Source organism: Haliotis cracherodii, unplaced genomic scaffold (genome assembly GCF_022045235.1).
Source record: "Haliotis cracherodii isolate W230 unplaced genomic scaffold, xgHalCrac1.p SCAF_4, whole genome shotgun sequence".
NCBI classification, from domain to species: Eukaryota; Metazoa; Mollusca; class Gastropoda; order Lepetellida; family Haliotidae; genus Haliotis; species Haliotis cracherodii.
This window is the reverse complement of record NW_027266297.1, coordinates 65,817,211-65,842,647: the sequence shown is the minus strand read 5'-3', so window position 1 is coordinate 65,842,647 and position 25,437 is coordinate 65,817,211. Positions and strand designations below refer to the sequence as shown.

General features: G+C 40.3%; 1 protein-coding gene across 15 annotated transcripts in view; it reads right to left on the bottom strand.

The window, feature by feature from the left end:
* LOC139478473 (polypyrimidine tract-binding protein 2-like) overlaps positions 1–25,437 on the bottom strand; it is a 153,366-nt gene that overhangs the window by 38,161 nt on the left and 89,768 nt on the right. For 9 of the 15 annotated variants that reach the window (XR_011654308.1, XM_071260949.1, XM_071260952.1 and 6 more), the window contains one exon: positions 2,045–2,149. Coding sequence is in view for 14 of the 15 variants with exons in the window: in XM_071260949.1 (XP_071117050.1) it covers positions 2,045–2,149 (105 nt within the window). In the remaining variant the exon portion in view is untranslated. Of the gene's footprint in view, positions 1–2,044; positions 2,150–6,016; positions 6,156–12,840; positions 12,862–13,460; positions 13,677–15,128; positions 15,208–20,198; positions 20,260–24,671; positions 25,048–25,437 lie in introns of those variants that run through there. The other 6 variants (XM_071260953.1, XM_071260956.1, XM_071260954.1 and 3 more) reach the window with 6 other exon arrangements.

The following is a 25,437-nucleotide window of genomic DNA, read 5'->3' as shown; positions in this document are numbered from 1 at the left end:
TGTGGTACTCAACCAATTACAAGGCAAGCAAGCAATTGCACTGCAGTCCCCTTGCGGTAGGTACCATCTAGTCCCAAAATACAGCCTGCCCTCCATGGCACCAAGTGCACCTGTCGTTTCTTCTGCTAGCCACTCGACTAATGGCTTTAGTCTCAGCTGGAGGAGGGCACCTCAAACACACAATGCTGGTGTTGCTCATAAGGTGAAAGTACCAGTCACCACTCACATGTAAACTGTAGTATGTGAGATCTAAGTGCTGTCACCACTCACATGTAAACTGTAGTATGTGATGTCTAAGTGCAGTCACCACTCACATGTAAACTGTAGTATGTGAGACCTAAGTGCAGTCACCACTCACATGTAAACTGTAGCACGTGAGGTCTAAGTGCAGTCACCACTCACATGTAAACTGTAGTATGTGAGATCTAAGTGCTGTCACCACTCACATGTAAACTGTAGTATGTGAGGTCTAAGTGCTGTCACCACTCACATGTAAACTGTAGTACGTGAGGTCTAAGTGCTGTCACCACTCACATGTAAACTGTAGTATGTGAGATCTAAGTGCAGTCACCACTCACATGTAAACTGTAGTATGTGAGATCTAAGTGCAGTCACCACTCACATGTAAACTGTAGCATGTGAGGTCTAAGTGCAGTCACCACTCACATGTAAACTGTAGTATGTGAGGTCTAAGTGCAGTCACCACTCACATGTAAACTGTAGTATGTGAGGTCTAAGTGCTGTCACCACTCACATGTAAACTGTAGTATGTGAGATCTAAGTGCAGTCACCACTCACATGTAAACTGTAGTATGTGAGATCTACACTGGTCAATGGACATGTCTTGACAACAAAACCTAAAGCGGTCCTTGGACAGCAAAAGAAAGAATGAGTTTAAGAATTCACCCAACATATGACAACTTGTTTTCTGACAGAAATCCCACGCGGTAAGTACGGCAGCTTTCATGGTATTCTGATGACTTCCTGTCAGTCATTGTATCTTCAAGCTATTAAACTTAATCATAAAGAAAATCCTCTCCTAATATTCTCTAAATTGCTTTCCACTCCACGAGTGGATGTCTTCCACACAGAAACAGGGCTTAATGCCTACAACACAAAAACAGTAATCACCCAAATATCCAATTTCTTTGGTGCTGAGAACTAACGAGTGACACAGGAGAAGCGTCCATGCTGGTAGCATGTGCTGTGAACATTTGCAGGCATCAGATCCAACAACAATGAAACCAGGGCTGAGCATCACATCACTTCCACTGCTAACATGCACCAGTATGCCTGTGAGCACGTACAGATTCAGATACTGTACCTAGTGTCGAACATGTTGTATGTCAGCAGGAGACATACAGATAGATTGATTATACATGGTGTGGTACATGCATATGTCGATTGTTGTTAAAGATGCAGATTTACACGTATGTCAGGTTACAAACATTGAAATCTGCAGACAAGAAAGAAATCAGTAATTTTCCCTGAGATCGCTGAATCCTCCAGAGACTGAACAATTAATCCGACAAGCTGAACTGTAAAGCGTGATCTGCTGAAGGTTACTGAAGGCAGTTACAAACAAAGGTCATCTGGACCCGTTGACATTTCAAGGAGAGCTGGTCAAGAAACCGGACTTCAAACAAGAAATCAACCAAAACTTGTTCAACTGTAAGCATTACTTTAAGAGAGCCAACACCTAATTCCTATTTTTTTAGGGTCACAACCAAAGTGGGGTGGTAGGGTAGCCTTGTGGTTAAAGTGTTCGCTCTTTACGCGGAAGACCCAGGTTTGAATCCCGACAATGTGTGAAGCCCATATCTGATGTCCCCTGCCATGGTATTTCTAGAATATTGCTTAAAGCGGCGTAAAACCAAACTCACTCACTCACAACCAATGTCTTAATTGGGGAGCGTAACACACTTATTCCTACTTTTTGGGAGTCACAACCAAAGTCCTAATTTGACAGTGTCTGAAATTAAGTTCTAAGCAAACACCCAAGTCCTACTTGAGGGTTCTATAACAATTTAATAGAGCAACCTACCTTCTTGGCATCATTACTGATGTCAGAATTGTGAGCATGCTGAGGGCTCATCCCTGTGCCGTTCGTCACCATCGGGCTGTGCGACATCAGTTCTTCTGATCCTCTCTGCAAGACAACAACAAAAATACATGAATCACAAACAATAATCACAGATCATGAAAAAAAGTCACCATAATATGAACAAGTCACAAATAGGAAGAATGCAGGGATAGTTTCCTTATATAGATGTGGTTCACCATCACAGAAATGTTTTCTTCTGTAAAACAAGCAAGCAATAAATGTTCAATATAGAACCTCAGCACTAGCTACAGTAAAAACATGCCATATTCCCCCAATGACCTGTTGCTGCTGCTGCTGCTGCTGCTGCTACTGCTGCTGCTACTGCTGCTGCTACAATGTTACTGTTAACTGTTAACACTGGTCCGCAAGCTAGGCTTTTCTGAAACCGATGTCGGAACACTGTGACAACAGCGTGATATCCTCTTGTAAAGTAATATTCAATAACAAGTACATACAAACTATTGTCTCCTCGTCCTACTCACTTAATACAATCAGGCAAAATGTCACACAACAAACCATGTATTCTGCAGCAATATGGTTTGTAACAGCATCAATCAAATCTGATATTCGCCACCAAGAGACATGTTAAACAATAGCCAGGTAAATATTTCAACATTATCACGCGGCAAAAAGAAAATAGTACAGTTTGTTCACAAAGCACAACCTCATAATGATATCTGTGTAGAACACATCATTAATTGTTAATGAGCAATGAGGGATATTGAAACGGTTATCACACAGTATTCATCGGTTCAGTGACACAATATCCATCTTGAAATGACCACGACCAGGAAGACACATCATCTGTTCCAGCACATACATACTTCATATTTTGGCAAACATTTTACTGAAACAAGGTAACTACAATTTCCTGCCCTTAACAAAAAAAAAGGACATCTACCCCACCAGATTTACTTCAAGGCAGCCCAAGCCTTGTTTCTGGTAGAGAATATGAGATATTGTATCAAATGCATTACCTCCTTGTCACTGGTTTCTGGTTGTTAGGGGCAACAGTTGTTATGAATATCTCCCCAATCTACTTCTAACCTTTTGAGAATAATGTACAGCTCATAATCTGCTTCAATAATTCATGGCTGCTTACACCATTAAACACTTTACAACCCGATCACTGCAAGCCAAATAAAAAAAACACTCTAGCAAGTTCTTGATCAGATCACTATCAGTATGCATCATATAATCTATCAGTCAGATAGGAATCTATTAAGTTTTCATCATACTTCCAACATTCACATAAAGAACACCCAGACAAAAGGTGGTTTTTCCCCAATAATCCATGGAACTTTAATGGTCCTGTGATATAATACTGCAGAAAGGACATGATTATTTTATTACCCATACATCATATGCAAGCTTGATTCCACTCAACAAAGACCGGCATGGAATGGGTAGCCACGTAGTCACGGGTTTGCTTGTCAAGTGTGAGACCAGGTTCTATTCCCCAGCGTATAAAGTCCAGTCTTGGTGTTCACTTGCCATGCATATTGATGATGAAAACACCCTACTCACTCACTATTACGATTTGGAAAACAGTAAAAATATATTCTGCCATCATTAAACAAATGGCAGAAAATAAATGAATATGCCAAACCCAAAGATGGAAGAGTTTAAGGGTACAATCCAGCTCTGGCAGTACAAAGAATAATTCAAATCCTTCTCAGTATCCTAAACAGGAAACATGATAAACTATATTTTCTTCAGGGTTCAGGAAATTCTTATTCCTCCTTGCAAAAACTCAGTGATGGAACGCTATTAAAATCATTCTCTCTTAACAGCCATCACACAGAATCATCAGCAACTCTTTACCAGAGCCCAAGGCCCTTTCTCTCTCTGCATTTTTGTGTTGAGGTATTTCTTTGCTCTGTTTCTACACCCGACTACATGTACCACATTGTTACAATCGTAATCTTTCCCCAACATTCCTTTCTTAGCTTCTAACAAAGCAACCAGAGCCTAAGAATCTTCTTGGTGACAGATGTACATTAGTCCTCTCAGAACCATAATGGGATTCTCCCGGTGGATATCTCCACAGATGTAACCAACTAATAAACCTCATATTTCCCTATAATGTACCTGACATGACCACCCTTATTGCATATATCTTTATAGTTGTAGTATACAGAGAGCTCTATTGTATGTATCTTCATATCTACGTGGCATGGAAAGCCCTGTAGTACCGGTATACCTGTCGCCATATTCCTCCCACAAATGGAAATCTCTCTCTCTCTCTCTCTCTCTCTCTCTCTCTCTCTCTCGAGATAATCATTAGAACTAGGACACTGACACTCTTCATTGACTGGCTGAGATGAAATCGGAGCAGGTATCAGTATTGGTCATTATGAGAAAGATTGAACCGTGTATGGAATGACACGTCCAGTTGGAAGAAGTCCATAAAGAGATTTACTGTAATTTCTATCAGTCAACACTTCTCACTGTGATGGTTGACATGGCTCCCTCTTAGTCCGTGTATTTATAATTAACATCAATAGTATGCAGTTCCTCACTTCATAATGCCTCAGCAGAATATAGCATATATTCAGAACAAAGAACAAACCATCAATATTCAGAACAAAGAACAAACTGCATGTATAAATCAGGCCAAACAATATGCAAATTTAATTCAGTTTCAAAACCAGCAACGAAACAAGGATGTAATTATCAATTTCACCAACAGAGGAAGAGAGGGGGAAGCTGGGAGTCCAACTGGGATGATATCATATGCGAGTAGATGACTGTAAACAATGGCTGTGGACAGGCACTGCTTCCTGTCGATCGTATCAGTGAGGAACAGCTTGCTCCCTCCCCTCTTTCATCTCCCTACAGGACATCCAGGGCGAAAATCCTGGGCGGGGGGGGGTTATAGCTCATAAACACATCCCTGCCTATGCAGTGACCCGGATCGGCAGTGGAAAACAAGACCGAAATATGGATTGTTGAGGAACACAACACGTCAACCCATCACAGAGTGATGCATGAATTATCTTTACTATCATGTGATTATTCCAGAACTTGCAACAGATGTTGTGGACATCCAAGTTGTGAATTCCTAGTGCCATAGATAGCAGATGCTGCAGTCATATCTCCTGTTTTCACACGTTCTATGCACCAAACATAAAAACAGTTTCTGCACTTCACCACACTTTCAGTTGCCACATCGCTAAAACATCACTCACACTGATTGATTTTGATAGCATATTGCTAATCATACAAGCATGTCAGCATATATGGTGATTATCTGGCTGTTCCAAATGTTGGCAAACACACAAAGATACAGCACTGTAACAAATCCAACAGGACAGCCAGTTTGTAAAACAAAGAGACACCATGACAAGGAAATATATCTACTTACACACACAACAAAATTTATCAAAAGTTACAAAGACTTCAAGCCAGAAAAATTCTTTCTTCCACAAGCACACCACAGCAGTTACCAAAGGCATGGTAGGAACCATAATGAGTGTTCACACTAATAGCTAATGGTCCCATAAGCTCATAATGGTTTTGTGAAAATGAATATATGTTCTGGACCAAACAGATCCAAGTCATTTTATACCTCATTGACAAACAGCTCTCATTGCGAACACATCAAAACATCGTAAACATCAGGTGCTGTTCACTGATAAAACATGAAATGATTGTCACAATTTTTTAACAAAAGAATCCAACAAACAGACGAACAAAACCATCATGAACATTATCATCCAAACCATTGCGAGTGAATTGCACAACAGCAATCTACATTCTATGTGCAGATTAATCTATATGTCCCGTATGGCAAAACCAGGATATTAATCACATTCGTCATCAAAATGGCCATGGACACAACAAAGAGTAAAAAGTTAATATGGCTACAGAAAACGCTAGTACTAGCGTGATATTGTATATATGTCCCACCTTGACGGTATATATGACAGGCTGTCCAGGGGGGTAGTACATGTATTCTGGCGGCACCGGTGGGGCAGGGTGTGGAGGCACAACTGTATACATTGTAGCTATAGAGGAGCTGTGATGCTATAGTGCAAGCTGTGACGACTCTACCACTGCGCTGTACGGAGAATTGAGTTGGTCTCGCAAGCCCCACCCACAAGGACCAATAAGTGCCGGACTATCAGGAAGGATGTTATGACAAATACTTACATACACAGCACTGTGACTCACAACTGATGAAGATACAGGCAAATTAAAATTCCACCAAGATCTAATGAAGCCACTTATTTCAGGATTTGCTCATGTCAAAGAATTGATAGATACTGATTATTGCACGCTGGTAGTTACGACCCGGCGTACTGGGAAGCATTATAATCATTATTAACAATTTATCTTGCCGATGTGTGGAATCAGTTACTGCATATTGGATCAGGCATCGTTTGTCACTGGCCTAAATATGAGGCGGAGTATATATGTGAAGGTATTGGAATATCGGAGATACAACATATTCAATCCATTTATAACACATTGCTTGATTTGTGTACAGCGCATATTTCTCTTGAGGTTGCTCTTTGGTGTTTCTGGTCTCGAATGAAATAATTTTGACAAATATAGAAGTAAAAACATTCTTGACTGAAACAATTTTTTCAATTCAGATTACTTTTCCAGGCAAAACCCTTTTTCACGAAATCAGGCACTAAATTTGGGAATGGTGCAATAGGAACTTGAAGCTGCAAAAAGTGTGAACGCTATTACTCCTGCAACATCTGGACACTTTCAGGAGGCCAGTGCAGAATATACATAATGTCATCTGCTGGTGTTGGTCTCACACCTCTGCAATCAGCCACATGGGAGAAAGGTGATCATCTGATGTATTCCTGGCAGGGAAAATAGGGGTCAACCCAGCCCTAATTGATCCACTTCTGTGCAACCCAAGGTACCATGTGAAGTCATTGTACCAACATCCGATTTTGACCTTCGGTTTTGTCTGAGCGCAAGCACACATAGATCATTATCATAATTATGTTTCGGAGCAGTCATCATTTAAGTCAATTTAGGGTGAAATGTGTCTCGATTTGACACCCGTATCAAAGTGAGGTCTCAAATAAGATAATTCCCATTGGTAATGAAATCTATTTTTGACATAATTCATGACGGATAGCTTTGTGTTTGAAGTGAGCGATGGAGTGAATGAGGTTTCATTGAACAGGCAGAAACATTATACAGCTACACCACAGCTACTAATTACCAATCAAGCATTTTTAGGATTTGAAATTAACAAAGTCTGCTAATCCGGGACTTGTAAAATTCAGGAAGAAGTAGTGACATTACTTCGTGGACTACCACTTCCAGCTACTAATTACCAATCAAGCATTTTTAGGATTTGAAATTAACAAAGTCTGCTAATCCGGGACTTGTAAAATTCAGGAAGAAGTTGTGACATTACTTTGTGGACTACCACTTCCACCATTAGCTAGATGGCAACTCTGCAACAGAACTGTTTTGTGGACTTGACGATATATGTATTTCTAACTCTTTTTAAGACAAACCATTTGAAAACAGTCAGCGACAAATCACACTGATAGGATCCCTGGACACACAATCAGACAGGTCACAACTGACTTTATCATCCTACTTACACGTCACCAACCATTACGGCCCCACACAGTTTTTAGGACAAGATGAAGCGACTTAAGACCTCTTCTGTGAAATAATGTCCACAGGGTCGTGTAATAGCTTCTATGACACAATAAATAACATTAGCCAGAAAACATGGCTTCAATGACAAAAACAAGCAGTTTGATGTTCATCTGGAACGCCCTGAATGTCAGATCTGCCACCTACCCACTGAGCAGAAACGATGAATCTATGGGGGTGCTTTACGTAACAGACATGGATGGACTGCATAAGCCTCCACCTATTGTGCAGGTTCAATTACCCTTGAATCAACAGGCTCTTACCCTGCACTTGGAGAACACCTATCAAGCTCGCATCACAACACCACACGTCTCCATGTCAGTTTGATGTGGCAGCTCTCAACAATCTGGAGCTAGCTTTCATAAATCAGTTTGAACAAGAAATCATCACAGATCATGAAACCTTTATGAAACAGGCTCTTCTTTAACAGATCTCTTTCCTTCAAGAGATTCAGTTTACATAGTTTCTTTATTCCATGTGATTCTTGTAAATGATTAAGTTTTGACCTTTCAGAAGATGAAACAGCAATTAGATTAAAACCAAGAAGCCAGTGGGATGCCAAGATACACAATACAATATCACGTTTCTTCTAATCATACAGATTCTCTACATGGGCCTATTGACATTCTGGAACAATTTCCCTACAAATTAGCTGTGATATGGCCACTCCAGGTTCATTATTCATATTTACTACTCCCTAGTGCCATAACCATAAATGCCAGAAAAGGAATTCCACATTCTTTGTGTAAGGAGAGTTATATTGTAAAATGAGCTGCAATTACGCATGATGGCCTTTCGGCATGAATTAATACCATCATATACAATTATCATAATATGCAGATCTAACATCCAGGCAGTGACCGAAATAGAAAGTAATGTTGACCACATACTCCCCCGGTGGAGCCCCCTCCGTGGTTGTCAAGAGCACTCATAAACCCATTTTTTTTATGGCATTATTATTTCAGGTCTACTTTGTGGTTATGAAAGAATCATGAAACTTATCTGTAATTGCTCATACATGCTTCTGTTTTTGATCTATGAACATTGCTCTTTTCCATGGGGCTTTTCAGAGAATCAGCTCCTTGCTATGCTAACAAGGACAGACAGGTTGGTTGGTTTGTTGTTTAACGCCGCACTCAGCAATATTCCAGCTATATGACGGCGGTCTGTAAATAATCGAGTCTGGACCAGACAATCCAGTGATTAATATCATGAGCATCAATCCATGCAATTGGGATCGATGACATGCATCAACCAAGTCAGCGAGCTTGACCACCCGATCCCGTTAATCGCCTTTTACGACAAGCATAGTCGCCTTTTACGGCAAGCTTGGGTTGCTGAAGACCTATTCTACCCCGGAATCTTCACGGGTCTGGGGCAGGCAGGACAGGGCAGGACACTGGGCCTTCACTTCTATCATTTAACATAAATCATACTTAGAGGAACCTTGACACTTTCACAACAAACCATCCACTGCCACCATAGGTCACAAAGGGCAGAAGAAAAACACTGACATTTTTCAATTATTTTTAAAGAACCCTCTCTTGACAACAGCAGAAACTAACCATTACTACAGCATGGATATAGGCCTAATTCATTCCTAGTTGATAAGAATGCATCAACAACATATCCAGCAGTACAGCAATATAGAAAGATCTCCCCTGGTTGATTGAATAAACAGATCAGAGTTATCAAATATTTGTGCAGTGTCAGCGATCAGTCAGACATAGTCCTTCACGTGTGACTCTCCTTACTAGAAACACAACGTTTACATCAATCACATCAAATCAATTACTGTTTTCTCCTGAACGACATCAAAGTTAATCTCAATTCACGTCTTGCTGATGTCACTAATCACACATCCACAGTCACCATTTAATCTTGACAGCCCAACCAGTAGGGACAGACTTGATGTATGGCTCCTACATCCCAGGCGGGAGCATTAGGCATGTAGGACAATAACTATGTTTCACCAAACATTCTCTGAGTATGTAAAACAAAGTAGTAGTATTCTTTTTCTGAACAATTGACTTGTCTTTGCATGTGTTTGTGATGGGTGATGATGATTCATAAACACATGCTCATGAAATAGTCAAAATCGTACAATCAACTCTGCTTCACACACACACACGCACGCACACGCACGCACGCGCACGCACACACACACACTTTTAAGTGGTATATTGTCAGGTGTCAGTCCTTGTCCCTGATCACACACAAACATCCACTCACTGTGTGTCCACAAATCGGGGCACTGAACTCCACATGCAGGTCATCAACCAACGAGTCTCAACAAGAGCACACTGTTAATGTTCCTCGCTGGATATGTGAGCAAAGGCTCCTTGGAACACACTATTAACATGACAAGAGACAGGTTTCCAACAGAACTAGCTTAAACATTCATAGCTTTCCTTCCACATGAAGTCAACTTTTGTGATTGCACCCAAGTAACTTCTTATTCAAAGCTAAACGACCAGAGGAGAGGTCACGTGAAGGTCATTAGTGAGGAGGATGCTGGTTCGGCCCTCACTGAAGTTCTCATCCATCAAGTGATGTAGTACACTGCCCCATAGCACCACAGGCTACGACAATACATCAGCCAAAGTTGTTACATGTCTATGTTCCCTTCACACAACTATTTGCATACAGCCAAATCTATCTTTAAACAAATGGGCAAAGCAAATAACCACAAAACCACCCTCAATATCTAAGTAAACAAGAAAACTATTCAGATGCTCAATAAACTTATCCTACTTGTGATTATTATTTTCAACCCAACAATCATAAAAGTGTCTACATTCGGTTTCAACACCATTAAAAGCCAGCCTTCAAGATTGTTATCACTGTCATATTTCTCTAGACACAGGAAAGGTTACATTTTCTACACCAGATATTCAAGTTAAACCGGGAGTTCAAATTGAAAATTTCACCTGCACTGCACAAAGCTTTTTTCAATAATGAAGCCTCACGGAACAGAGTAAATCCTTTCAGCTATATCTGTCGAAACACATTCAAAGCGAAAGACTGTGCAGGACCGAGGTGAAGTACTTGTACCTGGTTTATTGACACGCAAATTATAATGGAGTCACGTACAATTGTTGTACCAGTGTGGGGGCGTTGGGGGAACAGAACTTGTGCAACAAAATGTTCTTATGATCATCAAATAACATCAAGCTCTTGATGACCTACAAACCTTTAAGAATTCAAATCTCAACAGGTGTGGTGGGCAATTGAGATAAAGGATGGTAATCTCACAATCAATAACATTTTAATTAATTGATGCATGATAAGTTCTATACACGGAAAACACTTCAAATTTATTTTTTTTAAATACGAAAAGGTCAGGCAGTAGAGGAGAGATCTCTTTGTGAGAATGATACCGGTACTTCAGCATGGTGGCCAGGTTGGACAAAGTGTTGCGTGTAAATTCCTCACAAGTGTGTTAGGCTCTCCTTGTCCCCCATCCCACACACCTTCCGTCACCCCAGCTGACATGAACAGGTTCCGCTCGTTCTGGGCATGTGAGGCAACTGCAAGAAGCCGTTGAGGGTAAATACAGCACACACGTGCCCATGATTAAGCCAACACCACACAATGTCCACATTCCCTCAAACAAAGACTTAAAGCCAATACAATCACTGTGATTACCTTCCGCAAACCTTGCTAATCCTCTAATCCTCTTACTTCAAGATGAATCCTTGCACACTCAACAACTGGTCACCAAGTCAGAGCTTGCAAGATGCATCAGCCTCAGCTTGGCAGGGAAATGTTACAATATTGCATGTGTAACAAGAGTGTTACAATACCACATGTAACAATAGTGTTACATTACCACATGTAACAGTGTTACAATACCATTTGTTACAATTGCATGCGTAACAATAGTGTTACAATACCACGTGTAACAAGAGTGTTACAATACCACATGTAACAATAGTGTTACATTACCACGTGTAACAGTGTTACAATACCGTTTGTTACAATTGCATGTGTAACAAGAGTGTTACAATACCACATGTAACAATAGTGTTACATTACCACGTGTAACAGTGTTACAATACCATTTGTTACAATTGCATGTGTAACAATAGTGTTACAATACCACACGTAACAAAAGTGTTACAATACCAAGGGTGTTTCAATCTTGTGTGTGTAAGTGTTACCATGCTACATGAACAATGTTACAGTTTCATTTGTAACAACAGTATGAGGAAGCGCTTAGTAACTGTTACAATTGTACAGCAACATACCTGGTGTAAAAACGACTTAACAGTCCATTTGGGAGTTTGGGAGTACTGAATATCATGTGACCAAACCTACTCAAGCCATAAACCATCCACAAAAGAAGTCTGTCCCGCCATTAGGCAGACTTAATCTGGTATACATGGAATCGAAATCTATGCACTGTTTTCCATTTTCTTCTCAACAATTTTTATCAGCAACCTGATACTCGTTAATGACAATTGACAAAATGATAACGCAATTGTAATCATAAAATAACCACAGACTTTGAAAATGAGTTGAATAGCTGGTCACTGAAGTGGCTATTTTAATATGAATATATCTACAAGACATCAATTATTAACTAGGTCAAAGAAACTTAATCGATTTCAAACTGGTATCCGACTATTAAGAAACTATCCCTTGGGATGCAAAGAATGGCCAGTGCCCTCACAACAACAGGCCTATCACTGAAACCATAGAAACCCAGCCTCGCCACCAATCTAGCTCATAACAGCAACAAAGCAAATTGACACTGCAAACATAATTTCCAATAATGTATAGAATTTGTGATTACAGGAAAAAGTAGAATTTATGCAGACACAGAGCTGAACTCATCCGCCTGTGTGCACGGAGCCAAATACACTACGTGGAAAATTGACAGCCATTACTTGCACGTTTAACATTATGTCTTGTCGATAAATCAAATATATCCAACGTGTGAGAAATAAGGGCGGGAAGTATGCAGATGATATGTGCACTCCAGAGAGATCAAAGGACAAATGGGTGTGTCCCTCTCTAACGACAGGTGTCACTCTGACAGGTGATGATGGCCACATTCCTGGAATCCCAACAAAACATACAGTACTTACATGATAATGCAACGTTAAAACTTAACGCAAACTGATGGTATGGCTGAAAACCTTCAAAGTCCATCTGACAAACGTTGGGTTTTGTGCGCATATGTACTCATGTGTAGATGTGTACTTATTGTATACAGCGAGAAGGCAGTCAAGCCTATCTCATGACTCAAACACAACAAAGATATTTCCAACTGGAGGGGTTTCTCACAGGTATGCAAGGCACAAATACACAGGTGAATATCCGTGTGACATGGAGGTCCTGGGAGTGAAGGAGTGAGTGAGATTCCCACTCCTCTACAAAACTGTATTTACACACAACTAGAATCAAGAATATGAGTGAGTCCTCTCCTTGTATTTACTTAAAAGTACACCCATACCTAGTCACCACACGTGCACGACAATACAAGTTCATACAATCCCAGAGGTTAATTAGGCATGAATACTAAGGAGGATTTGGCCTCTTACATAACATGCATCAAGAATTTTGATAGGGGAGCTTTACAACTGCCATCCCAGTGTCATGTGGGGTTCAACCACTTGTGGACTGTCAAATGGTATTTCAGGTTCACGGTTCACCGGTTAAGCCAACACATGCTACACTACTCATGGAGTTGGATGTCAGCACTTACCTCTAATAGCAGCAAGCAGATAGACGGCGAAGGCAGAGACAAGCAGAAAGAGAGACGGACAGATGGAGGGAAGGAGGGACAGATCCAAGTGCAGCAATACTAGCCAGGAAGGCAGGCCTCGACCGACCCAGTCAGCGACAAGATCCACCACTTCTATTGGCTTAATTCACCAAGGTGTGTTCTCCTTTCATTATAACGGGGCCATTCAAGCGTTCAGACCTTGGGCCACAAAAAGCAAGAGCTCGCTAAGGGCAACGGAGAGCAGCAGAAATATGTTACGCTGGTTGCTATTATTGCACACGGTCGTTTTTAACGACAAACCAAGTTACCAATAACAGTGGTTGGACAATCTATAGCCCACAATGCACTGTTGGTCCATTGATTTGACAACACATCCTGTACGTTACGGCCATTCTCATCACAGTGTCTGCTACTGGTTTGCTGGCTCGTTCACTCACAGGCAGGCTGGCCCACCAGTTCTGCACAATCACAGAGTTCTGCTGTGACAGCGGTCCCAACCGTGGAAGCAACTCGCCACTCAACTAGCCAGGAAGCCGTGGACACTACTGCTGCAGTCCGGCAGGCTTCACAGTGCCACACACTCTCATAAAAAATTGATATTAACATCAAACGAAGGATTACTACCTTACCAGTGGCATCAAAACCATTTCCACTTCCACTTGGCCGAGAGTCACCAGCAGTTACCATTTGCAACTCAGCTTACATGGCTATAAATTCTTAATGATCCCCAACAATGGAACTTACTCCCAGCGCCATCAATGCAAAGCTTAGAAACAGGAGACTTTCAAATCCCGGCTTTGCAATGGACACCAAACAAACTTAAAACCAAATCATCCATATTACATTGGGCAGTTAAGAGAAAAGGTCCTTATGAAGATGGAAATCGCATTCCCTTTGAGAAGAATTTATTCACGTGTTGCCATGGAAAAGTAGCAGGAAGAATTAATATTTTAGTGTTCTCGTGAACATTACTGACATCAACACACAATCTAATTATTCACAGGCTCATTCAAAGAGTATATTTTACAAAATTTAAAGAACTTGTAAGCTGGTGCATAAGGATGTATAGCATAAATATATCTTCCCCAAATACATTGACACAGATCATTTACATTAACAGGGGAAAAAAGCATAGCATAAATCTACAAAAAAATAAAGAATTCTCCAATAATCTTCCACAAAGAAAACCATACAACACAAAACATGAAAATCAATATCCATTTCAAAATGTGAATATTCAGATTACTTAACCAGTTAAAAAACAGTGGCTCAGGAATGCAGTACAACTTGTAGTGACAATACACGAAGTCAATACATCTCTGCTTCAGCAAAGGATGCAATGAGCCGCAGGTATTTGATGCACACAAACAAAGCATTCAAAAGAATAGCCAGGAAAACACAGTAATTGCATGTTACCATGGCAATCAATATCAACAACACCCTACATCAATGCCCCTGGATACACAAACATCCTGCTAAAAGCTTTTAGCTGAGCACCAATACCACCCGACACGGAACTACCCCATGGTCATGACGATGTAAGTTTTAATTGGCTTGAGCTATGGAGTAAGCCGAGGCGCTAAACATGACATACAAACAGCGTGACAGACAACGGCTTATTCCTCCCTAGCTACAAGCTAAACATACCTGTATCCGAGCAGCAACAAAAGCACCTGATCAAGCACCTGCTCTGCACTAGTCTAGGATTGCGAGTGAGTAGGGATCACATTCATACATCGTCATGTATGGCAGCAGTCAGTGCGGTGATGCCACATCATCAGACTAAATGTTACAACTGCGGGAATATTGAATGAGTCTCTTTCTCCTGTAACACGGAATGACACGTGTTGCCACTGTACGAGTCTGTCGCCATAAAATTAGATTTGGTTAAAATATCACCGACTCTGCCAATAGAACTGCCGAACACGAGTGGATTTCAAATCAATTCTCAATACACAGTACAGCAGTGAGCAACGTGATCATAATTGCCCACGCATGTCGACATGTTTATTTGATAAAGGAAAATCCTTTTAACAATGGTGACATATTCTTGTGTGTATAGACAAGAACTAGAAAACCTTATTTTATTCAAGATGATAAAAATCTTTCCAACTTTCAATTCCCAATGCAAGTAACTACACATGGATATTATTCTGACCATCTCAGTTTTATCATGCAGGTCCAGATACTGATTATGGTTATCAGTTGTCAACCAACTGATAAAGCTGATTCTCAAAAACAAACTGATGAAAGCTACTTGAGATGAAGAGGAAGATGCCCGTGGGACAAGGAATCGGATGATCACATCACCACACTAACACACGTACAGCTGGGCAACAGCTGTACAGCTGTCAATGCCAGTCATCTGCAGCTGACACGTTTTGCTTTTCCCAATCAGGTCCCGAACACTAGTTAAGGGACACTCAATTCCTGCCGACTGCCACCACACATTCTGTGACATACACACCTCCATCACGCCACTGTGACATTTTTACCTGTAACTAATATACCTGTCGTTAGCCCATCAGATGTTGCCTTGCCACTTTTTAAATAATCAATAGACACACAATAGGGACGAGCCTCCCAACAAAGGATTACTCCAACCAAACGCCATCACGTGTCAACATCAGTGTTTGGTACAACGTACAATATGGAACTTGATGCTGTGTTAGAAATTGGCACTAGTCCTACAGTCAATGCCCAACTTCCCGATAATTAGGGTATCATGAGGACTAGAAGAAATTTGCCATTTTTAGGGGTTTGGGTATATGTTATCATCATAAGAACTAGTAGACTAAAACTGTTAGTTTCTACTGCTGGACTAGATGGAGTAAATTGTTTGATAGGCATTACTTAGAAGTTGACGGATGACAAGATAGACACAATTTTATGGATAACAACTTCTTTATACCGTGAAAAGCGTTGTCTTGCTTGACAACGGTATAAGGATCTACACCGAAACGTCGCTTTTCACAGTATTAAAGAAGTTATCCAAAAAATTGTGTCTATCTAGATGGAGTAAGCTGGCCAGAGGGGACAGCACTACCTATTGTTACATGTTTCACAAAATACATGCAGTAGCCGATATGGCAGTCAGTAACAGATATAGATGGCTTGTGTCTCAGGAATACTGTATGAATAGAATAGGTAATGAGACCTAGCAATGAAATCTAAGTCAGATATTATGAGTGATGCCCATAAATTTCATGCATGTTGTTCAATATGGAACGAGAGAAACGAATATATAGATAAACCCATTAACTCCATCACTAAATCCTAGGACATAATAGGGTACAAGCAGCTATTTGCAAAAACAATTTTTTTTATTACAATTTCTAATTGTCTATCTCAAAGTAAACATTTTCTTCTTTTTTTAGAAATCTTCAATTAATTTCTACCTACTCGGTTATATTTAACATTAAACTTAATGTATACACACTTTTTATATATTGTTTTATATGAATAGCTCTTCCTGTTGTTGTATGACTGCTACTGGAAATGATAAGTATACCTGTCAAATTGTTAATGATCAAGTGTTGCTGGCAACAGATGGACAGGGCAGCAGCAGCTACAACTCAGCCACAAATCTTTCAGAGGGGGGGGGGGGGGGGGGGGGGGAGGAGGAAGGAGTCTGGCTACATTGAACTTGTCCCAGCAGCGACAGCTGCATATATACAAGTGTTTCACAAAAGATGGCAACAGCACATACAAATTAAAAAATTAAACAGCTTTTCCCAATGTAAATAGAGGACAGGTACCTATAAAATCAAGAAGGCTCTTGTGTCCGTGAAAGGGAGACAACTCTGTCAAACTGATGCGAGGCATTCTCCAGCCATTGAGGGAGACATTGATATCGGAACTGATACTGAATTGTGACTGTTCCTTTCCCCCAGGAGAGTGACTACAACGTGAAGCATCCATCTTTGCTCACTGACATTCAAAAGTATATTTTCACATTAGTGTCGACCCAACAAGGTGTGAGATGAAAACATAATAGGTTTGAAGTTTTTGAAGGTAACAATTAGTAAAAAAAGGTAACTAAAAGCCTGTTTAGAAAGTGGCCAACTGCAACAAATGTTATATTTGGGATACACTTTTTTAAGGAAAACACAAATTCTAATACTTTGTAAAGAGTCCTGTCCAGGATTCGTTGATGTGGGTTCAAATCCAGGAAAGGACTCAACCCCCAAAAGACTTTGTACTTTACAAGAAGTGTAATCCCAAATACAACATTTGTCTTGTAAAATAATTCATATCTTTGTAAAATCGTAGTAAATGCATGTAGAATTGATATTATCTTTACTTTTAAGTCATGGCTTATTTTTTCTTTGAGATTCTACAACTCAACTGATTAACACCTGTTTTACAATACTACGAATTGGTGTCTGCAATATTCAGATAGGAAAGTAGTTGTTAGGGATGGGATGACAAGGAAAACATCACCTCGTACAAGAGCCTGAATAAAAACTGGTGTGATGAAAACCTCATGAAGTAACGATTCTGTAACAGCTCCCATCGAACCAAATGCTTTATTGAAACACTTATTGGGAGAGTACAAAGCCAGAGTAGGTTTACACGTGAAACTAGCACAGGTTGACATTAGATTGCTCTCCATTCTGACAACAGGTGGCACCAGTGACTATGAATCATGCACCCTCATATCTAGCTGCCTGACACAACCTCGGAGGTGGCAGACGGCATTTGTGGCCCTGAAGCTGTATATTCATTGACACAGTCAAACATGTTCTGGGGAGATTTGAGATTTGGACGAAGAACTTGCAAACTCAGAGATTTCAGTTTGCTCATGAAAAATTGATAGAGGTGAGGTGAATGTTTGTACATAGTATCACCTCGTACGAGGGCTAATGAAATTTATACAAGATAAGAGATTAATGTCCCACTAGTCCATGAATTGTTGATGGCCTGGTGGGAGTTGCTGACGAGAAACAAAACCATAGTTCTCTAAGGAGCGTTCACATCACACCCACCACACCACAGTGACCTCTGTTTCACACATTAAACTCAAGTACTGGACTGGGACGGGGGAAAAAATCCACTAAATATTCTTCATACTCAACTAAATTCCAACAATTAGGCAGTCAATCATAACCTTACATGTTCCATAGATACCTCGAACAGACAACTTCACATAATTTGCTCATTCTCTAGAGAAAGTTCCAACTATGTACCATCATGCTCGTTTCATTCTAAACTTTCACCACTAACATCCAAGATAATGTCTATCGTCCAATGGATGCAGAGAAGTAAGCCCTAACAATGAAAATAAATTTCAAGTTTACTCAATACAAATTCTTTCTCTTTTTCTGTGCACTGCCACAATTGACAAGAAACTCAAGTTCTAAAACAGCAACATGAAAACAGAATCATCGAAATACAAACATGGGTGCCCTGAAATGAATTGACACTTAACCATCTGCAAGGGGTGTCACTTAACCCATTATGAAGTCAGTATGTTTGTTGAGTCATGACTGTTTTATTTCTTTGTTTGATGCCACGCTCGGCAATATTCCAGCTATATGATGGCAGCCTGTATAGATCAAACCTGGACCAGACAAACCAGTGATTGATATTGTAAGCAACAAACGATGACATGCCAAATCCCCAAGTCACCGAATACTGCCACTCATTCCATTTAGTCACCACAGACATACAAGACAAGGTTGCTGGGGACCTATCCTAACATCCACATGAGGAAGCAATATGATCAAAAGACTTTAGAAATCTGACCAATTTCTGTTGGGGGAGTTAAAATGTATTGTCGCATCAGCATTATTTCAGCCATATAGTGCTGCAATAAGAATTTCTGTTGAAACAAACCTGGTCTTTCAGCTCAATAGCATCTATCCCTTGTCTTCTTAATCTTCAGCTACGATCTACGGTTTTAATAACAAGTCACTCATGAATGCCAATTACCTTGAGCTCCTGGCCCTAAATTCATTCCTCCGTTTGACTTACCATGTTGTAGCAGGAACAGGTTGTCCTTGTGCGGCCACAATCTGCATACGTGGCAGTCTACAGAAGCTAACTACTCACAACATACATCCCACAACAAACACCCGTTTTTCTAATTCTTCCTGATGTCTGCAATCCATCTTTTTCACTCACATACAGAAGCAGCCTCATCCAACAGAACGTGTTACATATGCGTCTTGTAAATCAAGTCAGCTTCCAAGATTCACTCAAAATTCATGAAGATTTTTTAAAATGGAACCAATTATTACAAACTCCCCTCATGCTATTACCCCCATCCTACCATGAAACAACCTACATATTATCTGCGTTAGCGAGATGAATATTGCTCTGCTCCGCTTCAACTTTCTGAAACTCGAGGAAACAAATATCCACACACTAACTTAAAATGTTGAATCTCACAACATCCTGTGTTTTGAAATTTAATCACAAATCCAGATGTAGCCCGAACTCTTGAAGCAGTGATTGCATCATCAAGCTGGGAGCTCCCTACCCACAGGGAAGGGGGGAGGGGATGGGGCAGGAGGAGGGGAGGGAACAGGCTGATGATAAACATAACACTTATCGGCTGGTATCAGCATTTTTTGCCCTCAGCCAACATGCCAGGATAGCTACACCACATCCACAAGGCGTCCTCACCAGATGGAAGAAAATTCATTTATCACTAAAACATCAGCAAACAATTTCAATCTTAAGTGGCAATTTCGACAGATAAAAACATTTTACCTCTTTGAAGCTGGATGGAGTGGTATGTGTCGCTGCATGGAGTGTTGGCCCTGAATTACTACTTCCCTTGGCCAGGCTCACTGAACCATGTCCAACACACTCCCCCTCCCCCAGTGGGAAGCCCCAAAGTGAGGGTCATATATACCTCACCCACCCCCCTTCTGGCTATTCACCGGAGGATGACTAACCTATCTTACCATACCAGTCACAAATACCTCAAATTGTATTTTCCAGTTCAGCGACTTCCCCCCTAAAGTTTGTGAGAACAGTGAAGGAGTAATTCCACCACACCGGGAGAATTAACCACATGTAGGATTAACTTCATGTATAACCCAACCAAAATGTCAACAAAGTGTAGGCTCAAACTCAGACCAGATCAGGTGTCAAGAAACATGTGACCCACTGAGCCATGTGGCTGTCTATCAATGGAGTTGCTACTGTAGGAGTTTGTCCATGTGTTGCCGTGAGGGCTCATATGGGTTGAGCATGATTCATGTGTGTAACTGTAGACTTCAGAAACACCCATTACACAGCCTTGTGTGGGAAGACTCAACTGCTGCTGCGACATTGCTATATGCCAAAGTTCAGTCCATAATGGCCTCTGTGAACACAATGTTTTCAAGCTACTAAAGCCTGGAGTCAAAATTTGGGGAAATTGGAGACTATTTTCAAATTGATACTGTCAACTCTTAGAAGCAGCTATCCCACACTCCCCCTGGTGTAGCAGCCTCAAGGCCATCTGCCTAACTCATTAAGCTGGGATATTCATAGCCCCGGAGTACCTTGGCATACTTTTGTGAAACTCATTCAAAATTCAAAAGCTTTCTTAACAACTGAAAACATCAGTGAAATATATCATAACACTGCTGTTTCAAGCAATGCTATACATTTCGAAAAAATGTCAAAACTATTTGCTTTGGCAATTTAATTTAACATTTAATTTTTCTTAAAATGGAACTTCCTTTGAATCACTGCAGGCACGAGAAACACCAGCTAATGTTGAGTGATAGTGTTGCCATGGCTACTAAAATATACTCTTTCTAAATAAATGTTTGGGGCTTTCTTAAACCAAAACATGACTCAACAGCTTGATCGAATTCTGATACCTGAAGAGTACTGTAATAGCAGTACCATGTTAATTTTCACAAAATCATAAAAGAACCTTGGAACACAACTTGAGAATTTTTTTTGCGGAAGTGAAAATTTAGTATTGAAAAATATTGCATTGAAATATCGGGATATCCATATATAGTCAGGGTGTCAGGAGTAGAAAGTAACATTTTAGTTCACTAGTCCCTATAATAACATATAGTAAAACCCTAAAAATGGCAAAATTCTACTGGTCCTTTTGATACCTTATTTGGGCAGTTTGGGAAGGACTATAGGACTATGACCAATTTCTAACGCTGGACGTACGTTCTTGCACAAACCTGCGACACGACGTATTCACAAGCACAGGCAAGTTCAGCATAAGCATATACATATATTTCAATGGCAAGGCAAGATCTCAGTGCCCATGGTGCGATCTTCACACACAAGAACAGCCTCACACTGCCACTGCCAAGGCTTCTGACCTCACTTCATTTCACTTGTACTGAATCATGTCTATTTAGCTACTGTCAGGTTGGCAATACAAACAAAGGGCCAACACACTGAAAAGCACAAAAGCAGTGGCTATATATCCTACCCAAGGCCTAACGGTGTATTTGAAAGGTGAATGCTTCAATGGACATCTATTGAATCCATTAGAGCCAAGAACCATCTTTGCTCTTTTATTGATATTATAGTGTTAAAATATATCCCTTTACTCCACTTACTATAGCCCTCTGACTTTTACACCAAGTCAAAGGTACTACTATGTTCAAAGGCCAGCTTAAGCCTTTTGAACTTAAGGGAAAGTTTCCCATTGGTCAAAAGGTTGCACTGTCAATTCCACGTCTAAAGGATCATAATTTTCAGTTCAATCTATCTCAAGAATATTTAATAGTCATCTTAACTACCGAAACAACATGGTAAGAAACAATTATACACAATTCTAAATCACGGCAATGAGATTGGTCAAAGGAAACTATTTAAAGTCTTTGAGCTGCTTACTTTAATGTATATCTCAAGTGTAATGATGTACTTGAAGCGTGTACAAACATAAACCTTCCAAAGATCAGAAAAAGTGCTGTTTGTCTCAGCCCTTTGTATTATTCCACTCATTCTTCCCTTTGTCCGTATTCAACTTGTTTCTCTGCAGTGCCACGTCAATGTTTTATGGCTGAGCAGATCTGTTGGTACTCCCGCAGCGGATGGGGTTAGAGAGTACTACCATCTTTCACACCGTTTACTGAACCAGCCAGGACCGACCTGAGATCAATACTGTAACCATTCACCTCCAGAAGGAGTACGACTATTTATGCCATTGCTGGAAATGATCGTGTTATTCCAATTTGTGTGCCTGATGTTGTCAAAGCCACCACACCGAACCATAAAGCCCTTCCTTTACATGGGTAAGACTCCCAAACACAATAACTATGGAGTCTAAAAACAGTCGCACTGGCCTGTCTTGTTATCTAAGTAGGAGAGAATTTAATAGCTGTGGCAGAAGCATTTAAATGGCACGGTGGAAAAAGGGTGACTAACATGGTTTATTTGACAATCACACGTTATGCTGAATCAAGACTACAATTTGAAACCACTTCCAGGGAAGTTGAATTTTTAAACATTGAAGGTAAATAAATTGTTTTACCTCATTGCGAATGGATTGATGGTATGTCATTGTACACACATTGTTTGATGTTGTTCCTAATATCAATCACTGGTTTGTCTGGTCAAAATCTGATTATTTACGGAATACTACTGTGAGGTGTTAAAGAGCAAACAAATAAAGAAATAAAGATCAGGAATAATTTGGGGTGGGGTGGGGATTGGGGGGTGCCTTATGCTTTTAGCCCCTAAATTTGGAAAAAAAGGCCCTAATTTTCAAATACAATGGGGCATTTTAACATTGTGGTGTATGGTTGTACCTCTTGAATTTTGGAAATTTACAAAATTAAGGGCCATTCAGAACATTCTTAGAGTGAACCCCGTAAGAAATAACTATCTATCTGTATCAAACGATTTCATCATATCAAATTGTGAGTTAATCAGAAAAGTTTCAGGTTGGCCACGTTTAAACATGAAAGTCTACGGGGGCCATTAGGAAGCTGTCACCTCACCCACTGGGCCCAGGAGAGATACAGCCTTAGCCTGTGAGATCTCGTCTTACTTTGTGGTGACGAGACAGTGCAGCAGGTGTGAGGGGGGCAGCCAGACAGGTGAGAGGTTATCTAGTCAGACAGCCCATATCTTACGTCAAGACCTACTGAATCCAGAACGTGCTAGACAGTGTCAGACTCAGGTTCGTCTTCAGGGACACAGAACTGGGCGTATAATAATTACTTTTAAACAAGAGACATATTCTTTGCTTCAAACAAGTCAATCCTATTGTGAGTGCCATGACTTTGCAAGACAAATGTCATCAGAACACTTTCATTTTAGTAAATATTTATAGGACATTCCACAACAATAAACCTGCAGTGAGTATGTTTTATTCTTAAGCTAAATATATAGTGTCCATGCAGGGATTAGAAGTCTGATCTCAACACAGAAAATTTGAACCACTTGGCTACCCCATGTCTTGTCTAGCAACAATCTTAAAACATATATCCTCAAAATCTCTGGCAGGGCCATAAAGCATCTCTTGATAAAAATCAGCTTCTAAACATATAGTTTATGGAATACTGTCACTGTTTCGACATGGAACGCTTGTGCAATAAAATCTTGTAACTTGAATCTTGTACCATGAACACTTTCTTCGTGTTTCTTTCTATTGAAAATTAAAAGATAATTCAGTAATTATGTTCTTAAATTATTTTCATGTCAAGGACTAATTTAAATTATCAGTTGTCATTCACATACTGAACATAGTGCAAGTCAAAGATGAATCAACGGCATGTTAATCATTAAAAAAATTAAGCTGTGAAGAAACTTCCTTAATACATAGGCATAAACAACAAGATGCATATTGGACACCCTTGCCTCAACCCACAACTTGTAAACATGATGCAGTTTCAAACATTCCTAAAGGTAGCCAACCATGGCATTCCTCTTACTCTCTCCTTGATTTTAACACAAAATATTGTAAAAAAACATGTATCTTCAATCTTCATATCATATAAGCCTCTTTGACTTCACCAGGCAAATTGATTTAAATTTTAAAATCTCTTTAAAAAAAGAAAGGTTGTAAATAAATGTGGTTAAAATTAATTGCTAACATTGTAAAACTGTCAGTCCCTGGTTTCAGTTTTCACATTCTTTGAAAAGTTACAACGACCAAGAAGGCAAATTAGGCAGCTATGTTCCCAATACAAGTGAAACACAAGACTTCACACCAATAATGTATGATGCATACAGCTTATAGGTAAATATTGTGTTATCCCCACATACCTCAACTTTGTAGACGGGTAAACCAAGAAGGCAGGAGAGGCAATAACTATCCTAGTCCTGGAGGGAGGGAGCTGATATGGGAATACCGTCTCTACTGTCACCAATCAGCAGCACAATGTGACTCACGAACTCAGGATCTACCGGGTGAAAGTTCCAAAGAATTCTCGTTTTGACAGTGCGTGGAGCCCCAGTCACTAGGACTTAACCACTGGTCCGTGCATGCAGCCCTTCAGTGTAGGGGGCCTGGACAGAGGGAACAGCATTCCTTGCTGGCACTCGCTAGTCTTGGAGGAGTCAACACTATTAGCCTACTCTAAATTGCCAAATCTTTTCTACTGTGAGCTTGGATGGGAGTTCTAGAATTCCCACAGCATCTGTGAAAGCAGTTGTGTGGCAGCACAGGACGAAGGATGCAAAGTTTAATGGGAACAGTCTGACTGGAGGGAGAAGAGAGGGAGGGACCATCTCAGCAAATGACTCAAGATGTAGACTTGATATAGCCTCTTGTACTCCACACAGCTCACACTCTCCATATACAACCTACAACATTGTTACAACAGACACACACAACATGTAGACTTGATGTCTATTGTTACTAACTGCAACGCTGTGTACAAGTACATATCACACTATTGTATAATAACTATATTGGAATGCTTAGGGTAAAATGAAACTCAAAGGATAATCTTACTTCTAACATACCTTTTGTTACCGATATAAAATCACAGAGCGTTTCCAATATGGATGAGTATGAATTATATACCAG